The 13,496-nt window shown below is 32.7% G+C and overlaps 1 protein-coding gene across 1 annotated transcript; it reads left to right on the plus strand.

The window, feature by feature from the left end:
- The first annotated feature begins 2,370 nt into the window (after positions 1 to 2,370).
- Positions 2,371 to 10,060, plus strand: LOC133338537 (uncharacterized). Its single transcript, XM_061546710.1, has 2 exons — positions 2,371 to 2,381; positions 9,698 to 10,060. Exons 1-2 carry the CDS (start codon positions 2,379 to 2,381, stop codon positions 10,058 to 10,060), a joined length of 366 nt encoding a protein of 121 aa, XP_061402694.1. The 5' UTR covers positions 2,371 to 2,378.
- The last annotated feature ends 3,436 nt before the right edge of the window (positions 10,061 to 13,496 follow it).

Genomic DNA, 13,496 nt, shown 5'->3' on the forward strand with positions numbered 1-13,496 from the left:
CGCGTCTAAGCTTCTACTCTAGTCTATAATATCAACAGATATCTAAAGGGACAGCGCCTCGGAACACGTAGACCGTTTTTATTCTAACGTCTGTTTTATATGTCTCTTTTTCTCTCTATTCATATTCAGCTTCTTCTACCCACTTTTTCCTTGTATGATTACATCGACCGGAAGGCCTTCAACTAGCATGTAATAAATTTTAAAAATTTTCAAAAAGATTACCCATTGTGGTCCGATGTGGATATTTTGGATAATCAAAATGTTTGGAAAATGTTAACCCTTGTGCAAGAAGTACGCCAAGGAGTGAACTGAGTGAACTGGGGTGTGTTCACACTTCCCCTTCGTTTGCTAAAATATTTCGTCGTTTGTATCAAAACAGAATTTTCAAATAAACCGATATAAATCTGTGATCCATTGCCAATATGAAAGATATAGGAAAATTGAGAATTTAATGATCTCGGTTCAAAAAAATCGTTTTGTTTTTATTATACCCTACACAACTATGTTGTCAGGGTTTTAAAGCTTTGTACAGCCCCAAGAGTTTGTAACGCCGTAAAATATTGGTCTTGACCGACATGGTCGCTCCAGAGGCTACAATTATGACCCGAACATAGAGAAATTTTAACTTGGAGAACGAGATCTGGCTAAAGAATAAGCATGCATATTTTGATAAAGATTGGCCAGTATTTAGCGGGTCAAATGAAGCCTGACTTTTGTGTGAAATTACAATTACAAAAATTGTATTCTATAAGAGGAGTGGTTGATCTTTAAATTGATACTATTTATATAGTCGTATGTACTCAGATGTGGGAGATACACTTAAATATTTACATGTGCTTACGTATTCAGATATTATTTAGTAACCCATTAACTCACTAGAGGGCCGAAATACAGCGCTGATAACTTTGAAATTTTCCAGATGTGGTCAAGGATAACTCCTATAATTTTCGGTGATGATCAGATAATAATTTTGGGATGAAGTGGACCGAAAACTTAAAAAAATACAAACAATAGGCCACAATCACTGGTTTTTATTTAATATTAACAACTCTTGAATAGATCGCTAAATTAGTGTGTCAACATCAAGCGACAGCAAGATTGTCAAACGTTAAACACGTTTTTCTCGAAACAGTCTTTTTTACGATTGACGGGCACGTTCCAAAAAAATAATTTTTCCTCAATTATCCCAGCTCATGCCAGAGCAAGATATGTAGGATTTCTAATTGCGTTGGAGTTTTGCAATTGCGGATGTTCCAGTGGTCGGCAATCATGCCTGCAGTCGAAAAGAAGTACTTTCTTTAATTACATAAAATACAAATCTTTCATTTTCAGACGTTTGAAACACCTCGAAATTTGATATCGAAAATGGTTGGATCCCCTTAATGTACTTGTAAAAAAAGTAGTTATACTAGATTCCCACGAAAATGAGATTTTCATAATTATTCATTTTCAATTAATGTGAACTTCAAAATAAATCTTTCAAAGTTCTATGTAATTTGAGTTTAAATATAAACTATATCCTTTCCCTTTATATCTCAAGAAGAGATCTAAAATTGTTGCTTACATAGATTATTTTTAGAATACCCGAATTAAAAATCCCACTTCAACGTTTATCTCTTACACAAAAATACACTAAAATCAGCAATAAGCAATAAAAATAGAATTCACGTCTAATCTTGTTCATTGATTTATTTTGATTAAATTAATCTCTGATTTGTTTTTTTGTCTATGCGATTGAACATTCATTTATTTCACCTAAAATATCATCACCTGCCCTCTATGTGGATGTTGTCTACAATCCATTCGCATAGATCTTTGATGATGGTCAACCATTCATTTTTCGTCTTTAGTTCCATTTACTTTTATTGTTTTGTTTTAGAAAAGATTTTTTGTTTTTCATTTCTACTTCTGTGTGGTTAGCATAAATTGTTGTTTTCATTATTGGTGGAGAGTTAGCAGATTCTTTGTCTTACTCTATTTGACAAACGGTGTGAGAGTGTGCGTTAGTGCTGTCGTCGTTTATGGTCAGCTAACGCTTGTGTGGACGTGTGAGAGTCTGCGCGCGGCGAATTTGGATTGCCAAACATAAAAAGCGTCGAATATATAAATTTCATAGCATCTGTTCGATTGATCATCATTTGTGCTTTGAACTTCTTGAGAGCGTTTTCGAAACAAAACCAAAATATTTCGAAATATTCAAAATTAACAAATAACGACGAAACGCTTCTAAAAGAATAGAATTTAAATAGCATATTTACACAAAAAGAATACATCAACAAGAAAATAACAAATTCGTGATTTACTTCAAGTGTTTTAATTGTGTGTGATTTTTTTCTTTCGAGACCAAAACAAATTTAACCCAAATCAAACCATACAAAATGGTAGGTGATTATGCAAAAAAAGACATAATAATAATTAACAATTTGTGTATAGAAGAGGATATTCTCATGGACAAATAAAGACAGTTCTGGAAAATATTTTACAGTGAAAAATCTAAAATTGTGAATACTTCCATATAGTGTTGAAAACAATTTTATATATCCAAATCCTGTTAACTAAAATTGTGTTATCGAAATTTTAATAATAAACTTTAAAAATATTAAATATTTGAAAGTAATGTGATGTTTGGAAATGTCCAATATTATTGGCAAATATGTTGTGTTGAAACCTTTAATAAGGATAAATGATCCCTATAACCTTTTTATATGAATAAAATAAAATTAGTAAAGATCAGAATGGTGGAAAACAAAATACAAGTAATCACTCGGCCACAGGGATATTTTTTATAAAAAATCTATATTACACGACAAAGAATCCAAACCAAATTTTCATATATTTATGGGAAATCAAGGACTATTAGTTTGAGGATATTTTTGAATAGGTTTAAGGTTAATATTTTATATTGACAAACTGATTTCTTTTTTTTTTTGTCCACTTGAAATTATAGGAGTTAGATGTAAATCGTTGGGGAGTATTTATTAGCTAATTTTTATTTAATGCCCGAATATTAATGAAAATTCAAACAAACATTGGAACATGTTTCCAGACAGAGATTCAAGGAACTATGAAGGCAGAAGAATTAGTCAAGGAAATATAGATTATCGATTTCAGACCGGTGACAGGGACTATAAATTCACGGGCTCAAGGTTTTCGATAAAGAGAGCTTCAGCTTTTTGCTCCAGTTCTGCTATATGAAGGCCCCACGTCCGCTAGAAGAAGACCACCAGCCCGGATATATAAAAACCTCCATACCTTCGACAAGAACAACTCCATGACTTCGACAGGAACAGCTTCATGTCTTCGACAATAACAGCTCCATGTTTTCAATAAAAAGACCTCTGGGTCTTCTTCAATAAGAAGTTATCCAAATCTTCAATAAAAAGACCTCTTCGATAAGAAGATCTCCAGTTCTGCTATGAGAAGATCTCGAACTCTGATATAAAAAGACTTCGATAATGAGAACTCCAGGTCTCTGATAAGAAAATCTCCAGGTCTTCGATAAGAAGATATATTAAAACGTCCATGTTTTTGACAATAACAGATCCATGTGTTCGACAAGAACAGCTCCTGGTCTTCAATAAGAAGTTATCCAAATCTTCGATAAGTAGATCTCCAGTTTTGCTATAAGAAAATCTCGAACTCTGCTATAAAAAGTCTTCCAGGTCTCTGTTGAAAAGAGCTCCAAATCTTCTATAAAAAGACCTCCCGGTCTGCTATAAGATCTCGAAATGGATTACCGTCAATCGGTACATCAGTTTATGCTAATGTAAACCGTATAAGGCGAGTTACAACTAGGAGGGGAAATTGATCTGAATTCAAATCGAGCATTTAACTTGTCCTATACTGTCAGTTCTGCTATAAGAAGATCTCGAACTCTGCTATAAAAAGATTTCGATAATAAGAACTGCAGGTCTCTGATAAGAAAAGCTCCAGGTCTTCCATAAGAAAATATATATTAAAACCTTCATGTTTTTGACAATAACGGATCCATGTCTTCGACAAGAACAGCTCCTGGTCTTCAATAACAAGTTATCCAAATCTTCGATAAGTAGATCTCCAGTTCTGCTATTAGAAAATCTTGAACTCTGCTATAAAAAGACTTCCAGGTGTCTGATAAGAAGAGCTCCAAGTCTTCTATAAAAATACCTCCCCGTCTGTTATATGATCCCGAAATGGATTGCCGTCAATCGATATATCAGTTCATGCTAATGTAAACCGTATAAGGCGAGTTACAACTAGGAGGGGAAATTGATCTGAATTCAAATCGAGCATTTAACTTGTCCTATACTGCCAGTTCTGCTATAAGAAGTTCTCGAACTCTGCTATAAAAATAATTCGATAATAAGAACTCCAGGTCTCTGATAAGAAAAGCTCCAGGTCTTCGATAAGAAGATATATTAAAACCTCCATTTTTTTGACAATAACAGATCCATGTCTTCGACAAGAACAGCTCCTGGTCTTCTATAAGAAGTTATCCAAATCTTCGATAAGTAGATCTCCAGTTCTTCTATAAGAAAATTTTAAACTCTGCTATAAAAAGACTTCCAGGTCTCTGATAAGAAGAGCTCCAGATCTTCTATAAGAAGACCTCCCGGTCTACCATAAGTTCCCGAAGTGGATTGCCGTCAATCGATATATCAGTTTATGCTAATGTAAACCGTATAAGGCGAGTTACAACTAGGAGGGGAAATTGATCTGAATTCAAATCGTGCATTTAACTTGTCCTATACTGCTAGTTCTGATATAAGAAGATCTCGAACTCTGCTATAAAATGACTTCTATAATAAGAACTCCAGGTCTTTGATAAGAAAATCTCCAGGTCTTCGATAAGAAGATATATTCAAACCTTCATGTTTTTGACAATAACAGATCCATGTCTTCGACAAGAACAGCTCCATGTCTTCGACAGGAACAGATCCATGTCTTCGACAAGAACAGCTTCTGGTCTTCAATAAGGAGTTATCCAATTCTTCGATAAGTAGATCTCCAGTTCTGCTATAAGAAAATCTCGAACTCTGTAATAAAAAGTCTTCCAGGTCTTCGGTAATAAGAGTTCCAGGTCTCTGATAAGATCTCGGAATGGATAAATAAAAAATCTGCCAGGAGGTTTTTTTTTGATCAACAGAGAAAACGAAAATCCAAATAACAGACCCGTAGGTTGAAGAGTTCGAAAGTCTGCTATATCTTATAGTCTCGATATCTCAGTTTATGCTAATGTAAACCGTATAAGGCGAGTTAGAACTAGGAGGGGAAATTGATCTGAATTCAAATCGAGCATTTAAAACTTGTCCTATACTTGGCAGCAGGAGACATTGGTGGTTCAACATATAGAAAATTGGATGATATCTTTATATAGGGGATATGTCATATAATTGAACTATTAAAATTTTTTTAAGAATAAAAGTTTTCCACCTTGAACGCAAAATATCGAATATCAGTCACTTAGGGTAAAAAAGGCCACCAAAATACTTGCAATTGGGCAGACCTCTGTATTGAAAAATTCCTGCAAAGATGTTTTCCACTCACGAAGTACTGGAATGCCAATTGACCGACCCTTCGCTGGGAAAATGTGGCTAAAAATATTTCAAATGGGTCGTTATACGAAGTTATATTAGAACGTGGACCAAAATATCCAATTCTCAATACCAAACACCCTAGAAGTAGTAAATTCTCACAAAAAAGAATTATTTTTATAGATACTTTATGAGATCTCTGACAAATATGTTGGCAGAATTCAAATTGTAATATCGAATTTAAGGGTATTGGTCACAGCTTTCTGAGACATCAGGGGGATTTGTATATCATGTATCGAGCGAAAAATTAATCATACAACAACGTCCGAATAAATGTTTTTTTTCCTTCAAACGTGAAATAAAATATTCCTCTACAATAATAAATGAAGTATCATATAAACAAAATTCCAATATATTATGCATTTTAATTTATAATATATATATTTCGGGATTTAAATATTAACATATGTTTTATATAATGAGAGAACCAATTAAATAATTTTTTTTTTTAAATCAAAACACCAAGCTAATAGTTTACCAGAAATTCTTGTATGGCCAGTTTAACATAAAAATTGTTTTAAGACGAGTTATATGTCTTGGGTAGTAAATTATTAATTTGTTCTTAATGATTATTCGTAGTTAGTTGCTAAGGCTGTTTTAAGCAATGACTGGCACATGCCAATTAGCTATTAGAGGGAAGTAAAAATATATGGAATAACAAGCAAACGTTGTACTATTTTTAAATAGATAATTATTTGGCTACAAATTAATATCCAAAGACAATAGATAAGAAAGTGATACACGTTTAAGACTTCAGTTCTTATTGATGGTGATAAACATTTACTTTTATATATAAAATTTTGAAGCTCATTTTGATAGAAACTGTGAAGAAAAATGCATTCTTATATATGAATATTATGTATGGAATGAGTTAAACTAATAATTTTTAAATTGAATTTGAGGTCATATTCCAATTGGAAGGAATTTCCTTAACTATGAAAAATTTCGAATTTATAAATATAAAATATTCTAAATTTAATACAAATTTTGAATCAAAAAATAGAAAAAACTATAAAATATCAGTTAGTTTTTTTTTTTAAGGTCAATCTAAACTTTTTAAAAACAAACAATTAATGCAAATCTTTTGTTTGCATAAATAATTAAATGTTAAACGAAAGTGATTACTAATCAATTAGTAGAATATTATAATAATATATATTTTCCAAGGCAGTTAAATGCAGATTAGAGAACATTATAGCTATTAGTTTTATTTATTCAGTTGGGGGGTTTTTTTGTTGATTTTTTTTTTTTTGAAAGCATAATAACACGTTTCTAAATGTTTTCAGAATATCAATATATAAAATTAATGTATTAAAATAAAGGCCAGACGGAAGGCGAAAACTATTGAAGAGCATATGGTGATAATTGATTTTAAGAATCAAACCGTAACACCTCACCTCAAATTAGAATTTATTAAAAATCGATGTTTTCGAACGAGTTCTCATATGGTAATCTTTCAATATTAAGCGGATCAAAGAGACCTGGACTTGTTCGTGAAAAAATACAAATATTTCAAATTGAGTGTAACAAAGAGGAGTGATTGGCATTTAAACTGATATCAAGTATGTGATATGTACTCGGAAATGGGAGTTATACAAAAATGTTGACATGGGTCTACATATTCAGATGTAGTTTTGTATTGCTATTACCACACTAGAGGGCTCAAGGAATTGACTCCGTAGAACATTTAAGGGAACCCCACCCATTCCCGATTTTAATTTTTCAAATTTTCAATGGGCTGGTAAATCAATACCAATGCTTGTTAAGGTTTGTAACTTTGCACATATATAATTGAAGATTTAAAAGAGAAGAAAAATAATTTACAAAAAATTAAAGAAAAGTCCTTATTTTTGATGGCGGGCATGATAACTCCTCACTGGAACATCGGAATCCGAAAATTCCAACGATGTTAGAAAGAGTACATGTCTGACTCTCATATGAACTAGGATTATTGACTTCGCTCTAAAATTAACAAAATGGCGGACCTTTGAAAAAATACGATAGCTATACACTGACAGAGAAACGTGTAAAAATTTGGAATCGATTGGGTTATTAGTTTTTGAGTTATCGTGCCCGCCATTCGAAAAGAAAACCAGTAAGGAAAGTAGTAAAGTCGGTCAGATATAGAGTTGCTTCTTACAATGGGACAAAATTATGTAAATAAATTTAATTCAAAATACCGAAATCTAAACCGATTTCATCGAAACTTGTCACATGTTAGGTTACACTTATTTCAATATGTTTTTTGCATTCGGCCACATCTTGAGTTCTTTATTTACTTATAAATCCACATTTCGTGCAAATCGAAGGATATATAGGGACTTTGGTGCACCATTTACATAAAATCGGACAAAACTATATATGGGAGTTATATCTAAATCTGAACCGATTTTCTAGAAACTTGGCACACATCATTCTGGACCTAATTTAGTACTCTATGTCAAATTTCATGCAAATCGAAAGGTATATAGGGACTTTGGTGCACCATTTACATAAAATCGGGCAAAACTATATATGGGAGTTATACCTAACTCTGAACCGATGTTATCGAAACTTGGCATTCTGGACTTAATTCAGTACTCTATGTCAAATTTCGAGCAAATCGAATGACATTTAGGGATTTTGATGCACCATTTACCTTAAATCGGACGAAACTATATATGGGAGCTATATCTAAATCTGAACCGATTTATTCGAAACTTGGCACACATCATTCTGGACCTAATTCAGTAATCTATGCCAAATTTCGTGCAAATCGAAAGATATATAATGACTTTGGTGCCCCATTTACCTTAAATCGGACGAAAATATATATGGGAGCTATATCTAAATCTGAACCGATTTTCTCGAAACTTGCCACACATCATTCTGGACCTAATTCAGTACTCTGCGCCAAATTGAAAGATATACAGGGACTTTGGTGCCACATTTACCTTAAATCGGACGAAAATATATATGGGAGCTATATCTAAATCTGAACCGATTTTTTCCAATTTCAATAGGGTTCGTCCTTGGGTCAAATAAGTGACTTGTGCCAAATTTCATCCAAATCGGATCATAAATGCGACCTGTACTTTGTTTACAATTTAACATCTACAGACGGACAGACGGACGGACGGACATGCATAAATCGACTTAAAAAGTGATTCTATGCATATTCTCAAAAGGAACCATGTGTCTATCTCGTTTCCTTTTGCCTGTTACAAACATATGCACAAAGACATAATACCCTGTACCACAGTGTGGTGAAGGGTATAGAAACGCGTTTAAAGTTTGAGAAGCCCTTTAGCCTCACTTGATGCTGACACAATAAATCGGCTATATCTTCAAGAGTTCTTCAGATTTTCACTTGCAATTTTGTAGAGACATTCTTGAATTAGTGTAGAATCGAATTAAATCAAAAAAGTTTGACCCCGAGAATGGGGGTCCCCTTAAGTCCAGTGGTAAATGCTTCGGTCCCATCATACAGAAGGCTTTTTAGATGATAAATAGACTTTTTATGCTAAATATATCCTATTACGCTAGAAAATTCACCTTGTAAACAAACCATCAAAATTCCCAAATTTTAAGAAATTAAATCATGGGCTTTTATAAACAAATTTTAAAAAAATCTTCCGAAACCTGTTGGTAGAACAGTAGCAATATATGGTCTTTTCCAGTACTCCTTTAATAGTAAAGCTAGTAAAAGCGAAACATTCGCTCTCAGAGTGCAAAAAATATAAAAATTTCGGGAACGCAAATCTAGTAAATATGGCAAAATTAAATACTTCAAAATCAACTAAGCAGCCAATCAGAAGTTGACATTCCTCTGTTTACAAAGATAACGCCATTATGTTTTGAGTTCTCTTAAATTTGGTTCACTGTTTTACCAGTTCGAGTAAAAAGTTGCAAAACTTGTACAATTAGTAGATTATTTTAAGTTCTGGAACGGAACTATAGTAAATCTGATGATACAAACCCGCTTATAACCAAAATCTTTCTAGTACCAAAAGACCGTGAAATTATGAGCCAAAAATTTAAATATCTCACATGATTTTCAGTAGATTTTTAAATAAGGAAAATATTGAAATATTAAATTAAATACAAAATATAAACTCAATCCTATATTTGTTTTCTCATTTTAGAAATTCCTTTTGATTGCATTCGCTTTGATTGGCATTGCCGCCGCTGCTCTGCCCGATTCCGCCACCCAAGGACCCAATCCTCAGGATATCGCTACCCCAGAGCCAGAATATATTGATATCGATTTGCCCGAACCACCCAAACCAGCACCCGTACAAAGATCTTTCGCAGCCGCCGCTCCTATCCAAAGAACATTCAGTGTACCACGCGCCACTTTCACACGTCCCGTACCACAACCCATTACCAATCAATATACTGCCTCAACCAATGTATTCCAACAACGTGCATACAACAGGCCATCCGGTTATCAATACGGTCGTCCCGCCCATGTAGTAAGACGTGTCCATTATCATCGCCGTTTCTAAGCTGTGATGTGTTATGGTTGCACTGACCATTAAGAATGTTTTTAATTTTTTTTTGCCTGTAAAATATTAGTTTATCATTTATATAAGCACCCCACCGCACTTTTAGGGACTCGGAGTGTGAACAAAGCGAAATCGAAATATTAAAAACACATCGTGGAATTTATTATTTACATTTGTTGTATTAAGTGTTACGAATTTAGTTTGAAGTTTGGAAGTTTTTGTAAATTGTTTTGTTTAGTTTTTCTCTTACGGCCCGGATGTTGTTTCAAACGAAGGAGGCAAATGTGTTGCAAAGACATTATGGCCTCCGGAGATGAGTAACAACAGTGGCTGAAGTTTGAAGAGACAAATGATGTGTATTTAATATTTGTTTTTATTGTTTCAAATGAAGAGTTTCTTTAAAAAAATCATCGAATTTCTTTCACAAATTAAGTTGAAATAAATACATTATTTTATTTATAAAATAAAAAAAACTGCAAATTGTTTTATTTTTTGATTGGGGGAAATTAATCAAAAGTAAATATGGTAATATCAAAAAAATGTATGTATCTACATATTAGATGTGGAGAATGAGTTTCTGATCGACTTTTCAACTCCAAAACAAAACCACTGAAACTATATTAAATTTTTATTTTATATTATATTTTTTTATCAAAATGAAACGAAAAATATTAACAACTAACTTGTTGTATCTGGTATTTTCTATTTACGAAACAGGACTAGATTTCTTTTTCTGAGAAGCTAAATTTCAAACGATAATTGTTTCTTCTTGAGTCCTCTAGTGTTATAATGGCTTTACTAGTCGGTTTTAGAATAGACGAACATCTATAAATACAGTACATAATATTACATTTTTAAGGCAAATTTTTGCAGCCAAAATGTATCTGACACCAAAAAGTAGATGTTTGGTTCTAGTATGAAGTGAGATTAAATTCTAAATTAATACAATTGTGTATGGTTAAAATTTTAGAATATATGATACCCTTCACCACTTTGAGTACCTTCTAATGTACTCCTACGTACAATAGCTGACGATAGGACTGACATAGCATCTTGGGAGGACCATTGACATAAAATCGGACGAAATTAAATATGTGATCTACAATAACTCATACATGTGTCTTTAGAAAATCTATGCATAACTTTATGTCATTTGGGCAGTCTTAGGATCCTTGGTGAATTTTTTTTATGAAATTGTGCAAAATTATTTATGACAACAATATATATAAATCTGGATCAGTATACTGCTGCAAAGCGCACTGATAAAATGGGAGATATGTTTAAATGTAAACCGATTTCAACGAACCTTTACAGACATCGTTTTACACTTAATACAATACGCTATGCAAAGTTTTGTCTTAATCGGAAAAAACCTTATGGGTTTGGTGCGAAAAATAACAAGTGAAAAACGGTTAAATTTGGCCGGGCCGAACTTTGGATACCCTCGACCATAGATATACTGACAGGTACTTGAAATGAAAATATAGGGAAGATACCAAAAAGTGTACCTATACCGATATTTCTAAAAACGGATTATGTAAACCATAATACAAATTTCAGAAATTTTTAACACGGTGAAAATGTGCCTCATCGAAATATTGGTTCTAGATCCCATGTTTCTTTGGACCAAATTCGCTTCAGAAAATTTAGATTTCATCCAAACTTTGCCCATCTTATTATTTCGTCCAAACTTAGTTCAAATTCGAAGATATGGAATATAGGTCCACCTCCACACAGAGGCTAGGTCTTAATGCGGGCTATAGTGCCTATCGAACCTTACGTTCTACTTTTTTATCTCCATATCCTCCACAGGTGAAATGATTACAACAGAGTATTAGAACCAAACTCAATCGATTTCAAATTTTGGGGCGTTTCTCTGTGAGTGTATAGTTATTGTATGAACTAGGATAAAGCCAATCGGTGAATATCTTCCTTATTTTTTTACTTAGTTTGTGGTCAAAAATAGGTGATTTCCCAAAAAAATAAAAAAAAAAAATCCAATGTTAATTGTTGTGCGAAGTCAATAATCCTAGTTCATACAAGAGCCAGACATGTACTCTTTCTAACACCGTTGGAATTTTCGGAGTCCGATGTTCCAGTGAGGAGTAATCATGCCCGCCATCAAGCAATGACTTTTCTTCAGATCACAAAAAACAACAATAACAAACAATTTTTGTAAATTATTTTTCTTCCTTTTCAAATCTTCGATTATATATGTACAAAGTTACAAACCTTAACAAGAATTGGTATTGATATACCAGCCCTTTTAAAATTTATTCACTTAAAAAAATGCATTAATGCAAAATTTTTAGTTATTTTTACCGATTCTTATACATAATTTTTAAACGAATATTATTACAATAAAATGTTTGTAGTGACAGTTCAGCATGGAGGAACGCTGCAAAGAAACATCAGTTCGTATTGATCAACAAATTGTCATAGCAGTAAAAAATACCCATTTAAGAGTTCAACAAAATTGGTTAAAAGGATATCGTTTGATATAACTTCAAGAACATTGGGTGGACGAGCTATGGTAGCAGACCTACATGCCCGCGAGAAATTTTAAAAATGAAAAGCTCATGCCACAATATTGCAAGGGTACTGAGAAGCATGGAGGTGAGTCAATAATGGTATTGGATTATTTTTCTTTTTATGGAATTCTATCTTTTTAAAAGATTTGAAAAGGAATGGATCGGATTGTTTTACTTCGAAAACGCTTTGATACCTTCCGTTTGAGAAAATATACCGCTTGTTGTGTTGTTTCAGCTTGACATACACCGAAAAATACCAAAGGTAGGTTGCGAATGTCAATAATTAGGGTTTTATAATAGCCGTATTCAAAAATAAATTTACTTTTTTAACATTATTTTTTTTTTATTTGAATTTTGTATTTATATATATGTATACAGAATTTAATCTAAGTCAGATATAAATGCGACATGGACATAATATGGACAGACGGTCCATATTACATGCACATTACACGACAATATCGAATTTTCTCCACCAGTTACATGAAATATGGAATTTTTTCGAGACGTAAAAACTACTCTGTTATCTTTCGCCAAAACTAATTTGTTCAATACTCATACGTTTAATTGCAATGTATCAGGTTAAATCATAACGTATTGTAGAAGTTTGAACAAATATGTTAGCAGACCAAAAATAAAGTTGAATTTAGATTATGATAGGGACTATATATAAATGTTAACCGATTATTATAAAATGTGATATACATTGTTTTAGGATGGTTTTTGGTGTTTGTATCAGAGGTATATTGCATTAGATATTTGATATCAGATGAGAATATATGCGTAAAATGTATTAAAATCTAAACCAATTTTCTATTGAGTTAGCCCCAGGACCAAGAAATGGTGTATGCAAAATTTTATATTAATCGTACAATAAGTGCAATATGTGAGCCCATGGGAATGTG

Source organism: Musca vetustissima, unplaced genomic scaffold (assembly GCF_032173495.1).
Source record: "Musca vetustissima isolate MV318-11 ecotype Yass unplaced genomic scaffold, APGP_CSIRO_Mvet_v1 utg9436, whole genome shotgun sequence".
NCBI classification, from domain to species: Eukaryota; Metazoa; Arthropoda; class Insecta; order Diptera; family Muscidae; genus Musca; species Musca vetustissima.